At 39.2% G+C, this 9,685-nt stretch overlaps 1 protein-coding gene across 2 annotated transcripts in view; it reads left to right on the top strand.

The window, feature by feature from the left end:
• Nucleotides 1–2,138: 2,138 nt before the first annotated feature.
• The window catches only part of LOC110044366 (uncharacterized), a 15,847-nt gene continuing 8,300 nt past the window's right edge, over nucleotides 2,139–9,685 (top strand). The window contains exon 1 of one of the 2 annotated variants that reach the window (XM_089283326.1): nucleotides 2,139–2,341. In XM_089283326.1, coding sequence (XP_089139452.1) covers nucleotides 2,224–2,341 — 118 coding nt within the window. In that variant the 5' untranslated portion in view covers nucleotides 2,139–2,223. Of the gene's footprint in view, nucleotides 2,342–7,451; nucleotides 7,667–9,685 lie in introns of those variants that run through there. The other variant, XM_020749906.2, reaches the window with a different exon arrangement.

Raw genomic sequence — 9,685 nt, 5'->3', positions numbered from 1 at the left:
ATAACCAATTTGTAGAAAAATGGTTACGTCATTCGATTTCAGCATTTTTGCGTAATGTAAAATAAAATTCAAGGCAATAAAGCTTGAGGTAAATGACTTACGTGGAAGTTCAAAACGCGAGTCGAAAACGTCAAACAAGACGTCTCTGGTCACGTGATGCCTTTCCGTTTTCCGTTTGCGGTAAGCGTTGATTTAAAAGTCTCTATTCTTGGATCAACTTCAAGGAGACGTTAACGTGGTGATAACCTTTGTACTTAATTTGAATTTACGTCCATCCATCCATACAAAACATTTGAATATCATTGTCTTTGGAGTATCACGGTCATGGAGTGTCATAGAGTTTGGTCTTGGCATCAATATTTCTGATCGCTTTCTTTTGTTTCGGCATCCGATAAATCAGAATGAACTGTTTGAAAATTAAACCTGCAGTTGAACCATAAAAGGTCTTAGCAAAATTATCCCTGTTATTACATTCTCGCGGAAAAGCTCGTAATTTTATTTCAACCCGGTGCAATTATGTTAACATGGACGTTACAGACGAAGCCGATCCTGATACATTATATTATTATTATTATTATTATTATTATTATTATTATTATTATTATTATTATTATTATTATTATTATTATTAGCGAGATTTTTTGGTAATATATCCGCAGAATTATTAGTCGTGAGGTTACGGGCTTTCAGGTTGCTTCAGCCATCCTTAGTGATTGAAAGTAATTATTTATTTGGGTCAAATGAAAAGAGAAAATAAGAAAAAGACATGCAAGAACTCACACAAACACAAAGACTAATTATACACACAAATTTAATGCAAAATAGTTGCATGATACAGTGTACTAGTTACATACATCGCACAAATGATTTACCTACGTACGTGTGAGTGATAACGACTACAAGGTACTGTATTTATATGGCGATCATGCACTCTCTTGAACAATTACAACTCATCAAGTGTTAGTCTGTTATTTTCAGTCCATCGTTTCATGGTTCTTTATCAAGAAAAATACAGTTTCAACATATGTACTCATTTTATTTTAACCCCTTGATCGACCTTTCGCAAGTTTCTCGCGGAAACAGAAGCAAAGAGTAATTCTATTCCGTTTTAGCTGGTTTTGGCAGATTTTTTTCTGCATTTTACTGGATATTTGTTATCCTGCTAATACTGGTTTAGCTGGCTTGACTGCAATCAACGCACTATGAAAATCACCCTCGCCCAGAAACCTGAATGGAGCAGCGCCCTCGATTGAATACCGATTGCAAAATGTTGTTAACCTATCTTCTGTGACGAGCTCAGGATCAAACACACCGTGTGTGGTTGCCCAGAAATATTTACGAATGCTGTCGCCGTTTTCAAACTGGTGATCGCTTCTTTTCACGTCGTAACTCTTAACTATGTCAAAGCCAGCAGCTTTGCACATCTTTTCGACACCTGACCTAGATTCGAAGTAATGCATGTCTATTATGCGATTGATATTTTCTGGGTTCAGTTCGCGATAGGCGTGATCATACAAAGTCGGCATGTGATCACTGTACTGCAGCGCAATCTTTCCTGTTGGTTTGAGACTGCTGAACATGTTCTTGAATAGCTCTTCTTTGTCTGGAATCCAGTGCAGCACATAGTTGCAGAAAATGATGTCGTAAGTTTCCGTCCCCATTCCTGGAAAGTTGGACGCGCTTCCTTCGAGAAATACAAGATTCTTTACACTGGTGTGGGACTTCTGGGCCACTTGAATCCTATCGACGTCGGGATCAACAGCCACAACTTTGCCTTCTTGACCAACTAACTGAGCTAGGTAGGCGGACAGCTCACCAGTACCGCAGCCTAAATCCAAGATGGAGTCTCCAGGACAAGGCCTTGCATCTTCAAGAAATCGTTTCCCGTCCTGTCTTTGAAAATGTGCGGATATCTGCTGGTAGCCCACTGCTTGCTTGACGTCTGACATTCTGGCTTCTCACTTGTTCCGGACGCCGGGATAAAGAGACTTTGAAGTACTGAGAGTATCAAAAGAGAAGGTTATGACTTAGCGCTCTCCTTGCTGCAGCAACTGCCTAGAACGTGAACAAGAGCTTCTTTTAAGCTGTTTTTTGTGCACGCATCGGTTCATCCGTGTGCGTGCGCGTGTCATTTCCTTGACGTTTTTACAACAAGGAACAAAGTACAATTAGCGCAATAACTGACGTTCTTAATTCGGTTGAGCAATTTTGTAATGTTAATGTATGGTGATCCAACAGAGGGTTTTAACTAAAGTGGCCAGCATCCGTGCAAATTTATTGGAAACTAGAAAGTGTCTACATAAGAAAAGAGTTCAACTCCCACAGGATTGGTTTGGCCCAAGTAAGCTCTCTTGCCCTACTGAAAACATGAGATTGCTTAGTTTTGTCAAATCTGACGCTTTTTTAGTCGCTTTACTTAACAAATAAGACAGCCTTGGCCGTGCTTTGCTCTGGCAAAAATCATACATGATGTTATTTTCCCTCATCATGAACAAGGAAAAAAGAACCCTTGTCTTTTTCGAGTTCTGTTGTCACTTCCTGTATGCTTAAAAAACTGAACAATTCAGAGTTCGACACATCATCTACTGGAACGGTAATAAAATGTGTATTGTTATAACTTAGGCTTGAAATATTGCGTAACGCCATTCAATGGATCACAACAATATTGGACCAACGTATATTCGCGAAACTGCCCGTAACCTTGAGGTCCGTGTTCAGCATATACAAGCAAAAAACGTTTACTCCTTTTCACCGAGCTGATGACTCTGTCGCAAAACTTTCCTTTGAAATTTTTTCGGTTAGTAGCGGAAACGTTGCGATAGATAAAGATGCGAGACTAACTTATTAGAGATGATACTTTTCAATAGATTTCCGTTTTGATGTTTCGGCCGCCATGCATCTCTTAATTCCATTGTTTATGAGCCAATAAGTAGGTAACTCGCGCGTGTGTTCAGAAGAAAGCCTTCAGAGCGAATAATAAATTCGATGTTGAGTGATAACTTCGACTTTCCGTCTACGTAAATCCGTTGACAATGTGATCCACTGGACCTTCCGTGAAATTAGGAAGTTTGGGCATCAGTTATTCTGCTTGCACAAAGTAGTTTTAGTCTGTAATTGTAAAAGTGACTGACGTATACTTTATGCTCAGTCACGACATAACAAGCAAATGCGCCGAACCATAAAATAAACCCTTAAATGTTTTCACGCAACCCTTACAAATTTGCTTCTATTCTATAAACAATACCAGTCCTCTCATAGTTACAACACAACAAAATTTTTTTTGTTCAAGTAACGTGTAACAATTCAAAACTTTTTCTTTATCATGAAGCTACACCGTTGAGGAATGACAATATTACACGAATTTCTACACGTCATCGCTACAGTGAAATGATCTACCTACATGTTACTAATAACGATTACAAGGCACTGTATTTATATGGTGATCAGTCTCTTAAACAATTAAAACTCATCTAGTGTGAGTCTATTATTTTCAGTCCATCGTTTTATGGTTCTTTATCAAGAAAAATACAGTTTCAACGTATGCACTCATTTTATTTCAACCCTTTTATATTACCGGATATTTGTTATCCTGCTATTATCGCCGGGCTCAGCTGGCTTGGCTGTAATCAACGCACTTTGAAAATCAACCTCGCCCAAAAACCTAAACGGAGCACTGACTCCTTTTGAATACCGATCGCAAAATGTTGCTAACCTATCTTCTGTGACCGTGTGTGGTTGCCCAGAAATATTTACGAATGCCCTCGCCGTTTTCAAACTGGTGATCGCTCTTTTCACGTCATAACTCTTAACTACGTCAAAGCCGGCAGCTTTGCACATCTTTTCGATACCTGACCTAGATTCGAAGTAAAGCATGTCTATTATGCAATACAAGATTTTTTATACTGGTGTGGGACTTCTGGGCCACTTGAATTCGATCGACGTCAAGATCGACAGCTACAGATATAGCAGTCAAGTTACATCGGTTTCATCTGAAAGAAGAATATTGCAAAGGATCAATCCGAAATGAAAAGAATTTTGCTAATTGAATATTAACATGATAATTTGTAGACGCCATAAGTTCGCCGATGGCAAGTAACGGAGATTATTGTTTAAAAGTCGGGACGATATTTTCAATTTTGCTATAAAAATCCATCTCTTAGAATAGAGTGTTAAATGCAATTCATGAGAAGGTAAGTTCTCTTGCACTAAAACATGAGATTGCTTAATTTTGTCAAATCTGACGCTTTTTTAGTCACTTTACTTAACAAATAAGACAGCCTTGGCCGTGCTTTGTTCTGTCAAAAATCATACATGATATTATTGTCCCTCATCATGAACAAGGAAAAAAGTACCCTTGTCTTTTTCGAGTTCTGTCGTCACTTCCTGTATGCTTAAAAACGGAACGATTCAGAGTTCGACACATCATCTATTGGAACGGTAATAAAATGTGTGTTGTTAGGTAACTTAGGCTTGATTGAAGATTACGTAACGCCAACTCCGATGGATAACAACAATTGTGCACCAACGTATATTGGCGAAACAGCACGCAACCTTGAATTCCGTGTTAAGGAACCTTCCGATATCAATCAATAGCAATCAATCGGTACCAACCCAAACACATCAAAGACAATTCAAATCACATTTTCTCATGGGACGTTTTGGCGACTGCTTACTCTTGGATGAAACGAAGAGTCGAGGAGGAAATTTACATCGCACGCTTCCATTATTATTGTTGTTATTATTATTACTACTACTACTACTACTATTATTATTATTATTATTATTATTATTATTATTATTATTTCGATCATTTAAAGTCGCATTGTTAGCATAATGTTCCCTGTGTGAATTGTTACGTAATCATTACATAATCTTTATTCTAGTCTAAGTTATAAGAACACCCTGTTTACGCAGAACTGACGCTCTGATGATAATCTCAATCATCGAAACATTTACTGCACATAGTTTTAACAGCTTTGTATCTAATTGTTTGTTCATATATATGTCTGGATTTATGAAAACCGTGCTAATTTCAACACAACCACCCTGACACTTTTCCAAGAAAATACACAGGCTTTTTCACTCAATCAACCACAGGCACTCTGTCAACACACAGCCTACTCACCCACCTTGCTTGTGTCTGGCTGGCTGGCTGCCGGCCCCTAAGCCTGCAGGGCATTGCTGGCCACGGCTGTCCTGCAAAGAAAATGAGCAGTTTTAACTGAGGAAAGTGCCTCTCTCTGTGACCCACCCCACCCCCCTGGGGTTAGGTCCTGGCAGCCCCGCTTGGTATCAGCTGGTAGCCAGGTCCCAGGGCTATCTTCTCCCACCCTCCTTGACGGAAGCCCCCCTGGCTTTTCAAGCACCACAAAGGCCTCCCTGCCGGCTATCGCCGGCTTGCAGGCGCGAAAGTTTTGCCCCAAATTTGACACGGTTTTCATAAATTCAGACATATTATATATACGGTAGAATTCGGAAAGAAACAGCCCCCTTTGCTTTCGGATTTAGCAGGCAAAAGGGGCCGCTACTTTCGGGTATAGCCGTTACTTTCGGATAGTAACAGTCGCTTAAAACAAAGCGGACGCGTAACACATGAAATTAAAAGTTCCATTTATGTGCGTTCCTAACTATCCACATGAACCAAGCAGACTGTATAAGTAAATAAAGGCCCAAATGTTGGTACTGTTGGGCGAAACTATTACATCGCATTATATCGCGATACAACTGATTGTACTACGGTGTATCGTTTGACTCTGCTGCCAGACAAATACAGCTCATCAATCATAGTTTAAAGAAAAATTCGGTAAAGTTCGAAACAAGATCACAAATAACTCTTCAAGTTGTGCAGTCTTTCAGTCAGAGTGCTCCATCCGCATTGCGCTTGAGAACAGAGGGTTTCTCTGTTAGTGACTTTTTCAAAGGGCCGCTTCTTTCGGGTGGGCCGTTAAAACATTTGCAGGGGAGTGGCATCATTTTCTGTCAGTCTTATTCAGTAAATTCATTGCGCAATTTTTGTTCCGTATTGTGAACAGGCGAGTAAGTGTGTAGACTTACGGTATAAATATGCCGTAAGATTGCGGTTATAATCTCCCCCCCCCCCCCCCCTCTCCTTCCCCGCCCTGTTTAAAAGCTCCTCTCGGTTATTGACCCATCAAAATGTTAATAAAAAAAAAACTATTCCGGTTTAATTTTAAGCCCCTCTCCTTCCGAGTATAAGCCCTCCTTTACTTTTTTCTAGCTTTCGCTTGTGTACCTTTCCTATTTGCAGTGTAATATGAGGAACACCAGAAGTTGACCTCCGTGCTGTTTGTTTCCTTTCTTGTGCTCTGTGTTTCTCCATTGTTCTATAGAACGTCTTTTAATTCCGCTAGATGGTTCGAGATGTTAGCTGCATCGTCAGCTCATATCTAAACGTTTCAGGTATAAGCACCCCTTCCCAACCTCCCCCTTCCCATCTCGCTCTGCCCCGTTCACTGATAAGCCTACCAAAAACCCCTTATGAAGTTGTACAACACAAATAGCGGTGATAAACATATTAAACTTACGCATTTTAATAACTTGACGTTTCGTATGCTACGCAACATACATTTTCAAAAGTGGAATAAAGACCGTTACAATTTTTGAAAACTATATATGAAATGTAAATAAGGGGTCTGGAAACGAGATTAAGAACATCTATAAAAGCCACAGGTCACACTATCAAGTGGGATCATTTTGATATTCTAGCTTCTGGTAAAACAGATTATCATTGTAAAATTAAAGAAACTTTGCTCATCCAAGAACTTAAGCCGGCTCTTAATGTAAACGTCAGCAGTGACAAGCTGATAAGCTTAGGCTTTTATAGATGTTCTTAATCTCGTTTCCAGACCCCTTATGTACATTTCATATATAGTTTTCAAAAATTGTAACGGTCTTTATTCCACTTTCGAAAATGTATGTTGCGTAGCATACGAAACGTCAAGTTATTAAAATGCGTAAGTTTAATATGTTTATCACCGCTATTTGTGTTCTATTCCTCGTTAAACTACGATGGCCCAAGAATAAAAGCCTTTATGATGAAGTTGTACAAGCCCAGTGCTTTTAATCGGAATTTTTGCCTCATCATGCACGTGTCACTCTTAAACCATTTGCCACCCTCACATGGTACTTAACGATACACGGCAGTCTCGTGTTTTCATTCTTGTTTTCATTTGCTTCTCGTGTTTGAAAATCCCACGTAGCACGTTTTGTCTCGTGTCCAAAGCGTTCGCTTTCGTTTTAAATTACATCACAAAGGTGGTGATAACACGTAGCAAGTTACATTTTTTTTCAACATTTGTCTTTTTAACGTACAAAAATCTATATTTTTCGCAGCAATTGAATCCCGTATCTTTTTAGTTGGAAGTTAAGCACAGAATAGAACTGAGCGAATCCTTGACGGTGACTTGATTTTAAGTCGAAATCATTTTGTTGTTGTTGTTCTCCCCTTTTTGGTGATTCTTTTCTCTGAACTCTGACCTCTTACCAATCAAGTTATATCACAGACTAAATCCAGAAGTTTCACAGTCTGATAGAGAAAACCGTGCATCAAGTGTATGAAGTCGATTTTCCGTCTCCAGTAATCTATTGACTATGTTGCTTTTGGCTGTTTCAATTTTGTTGATTACTATTTGTCCTACATCAAATGGTAAGTGAGTAAATTGTATAAAGTGAATTCTTCTTGTACGGTGGAGGGAGTTCATGTGAGCTTAACATTTTCTTCTGACGCGCTTCGGAACATAATATTCTGATGCACTGCATACATACATATTTGTAATTGAATTTATAGGCCGGGAACCTACGCATAGCTAATATCTTCGCGGAAGATTAATTAAAAGTTTCGTGCAAAATCTTGCAGGAATTTTGTTGAGGAAAATGTGACCGAGGTTGAGTCCTAAACAGGGTTTTTAACAAGTAGAGCTGGCTTTTTTCAATGGGCGATGTACTACTGAAATGCTGCGACAAATTTTCTAGAGCGGAAAAACCTAGCTTTGTTCAATGTCTCGAAATCTTGTTTCATTAAGATGGTTGCAACGCTTTATCTACACCACACCCTCCAGTCTCACACTAAACCTTTGTTTAGCAAAGTGAAATTGGATTTCGAGTTGTTTCCTCAAAAATAAAAGAAAAAATCATCATACTATTGCTTTGCCAAGTGACTTGTGCTAACAGTAGTGGTCGGAACTGTGCGAAATCGCGATAAGCCAAAGCTGAAGAGTGGAGCTTAAGGTAAATAAATAACACTGGCAAATCCAAATAAACAACTATAGCCGGCGAGTAACTGTTAATAAGGCGATTAACGAATTCCTTGACCCGGGGTCTTAGATGGAATTAGAATTTCGAAGTTTTGGTAAAATAAAGTGTATACCTGTGTGTTTTGGCTTAAAAAGCGTTTGTTCTTGGGTGAAAACAAGAGAGAATACAGGATAAAAGTGTCGACCCCCCATACAGACTTCACCCCTCTGAAGTTTGTTTTTAAATCTTCCCCACCCCCCCGCCCCAGGTTCCCAACACAGTCTGGACAAAGTGAATCCTGTGACTCGGACTTTGCTCATGTCGACGGCCTTAGCGGCTTTACACGCAATTTCATCCCCTACGAAAACATCCGCACGATAAACGCGGCAACATTTTTGTCGGAAGAACTGGGAACGATGCTTGAGACGACCCGCTTGCATGTAGAGGGATTACCTTGGAGGAATTAACTCTCTTATTTTTCATCCTATCTTGATGAAAAATTCTGTAGTTTTCAATGTAGTGCCATCAAAAATATAAAGTTCTCCAAGATTTAGGTCTGGTCGGTTTTTCATAAGCGCGTTATTCGGAAAAATGATTCACTGCAATTTATAGAGCTTTGTATGGAGACGCCACGTTGGTGTCCAATATGGCGGCCATAAAGTAAAAGAAGCATCTGTTATTGTGCTTTTGCTAAAGCTCCGACAACTTGAAATGAATTCTTCGTCTCATGCAAGGAATTTTTGTTAGGAAGAACTTAAAAGATAAATCTTCTTTCGATCTAAGGGACAGCCTTTTCGGGTCGCATTCATTTTCATTTCAATTTGAACAACGCAAAAGCGTTGAAATTCAAACGGGACGTATTAACTATATTTAAGAAATAGAAAACATGTATCGTGTTTCTATCGAGTTATAGAAACACGAGTGAAAGTTTGGGAGAACGAGAAATGCTGTAGGAACACGAGCCGTAGGCGAGTGTTTCCACAGCTTTTTCGAGTTCTCCCAAACTTTCACGAGTGTTTCTATAACTCGATAGAAACACGGAGAACATGTTAGTCTATGTTTTCTATTTCTTTTAGAAAACACCGCGATGAAAAAAGGAAAACAACTTGTTAACTTTGATTATCAAAATGTAAATTATCTTTATTCGCGCATTACAACGTCAAGAGCTCGTGCTAGTTCTGGGTTTCTATCGAGTTTTAGTAGAATTCTACTAGTATACTAAATTCTTTTAACTAAAATGAACCTTTACGGAGTTCAAGGAATAGCTCTTGACTGGTTCAACTCATATTTAACTAGCCGTACACAACGATGTCTTGTTAATGGTTCTCTCTCTCAAACCTGTTCGCTAAAATGTGGGGTACCTCAAGGAACAATCCTGGGTCCCCTATTATTTCTGATTTACATTAACGACTTGCCCAACTGCTTATCATCA

Source organism: Orbicella faveolata, unplaced genomic scaffold, assembly GCF_042242905.1.
Source record: "Orbicella faveolata isolate gen_17 unplaced genomic scaffold, um_ofav_v1 contig_12, whole genome shotgun sequence".
In the NCBI taxonomy this organism is placed as follows: domain Eukaryota; kingdom Metazoa; phylum Cnidaria; class Anthozoa; order Scleractinia; family Merulinidae; genus Orbicella; species Orbicella faveolata.
This window is presented reverse-complemented; position numbering and strand designations above follow the sequence as displayed.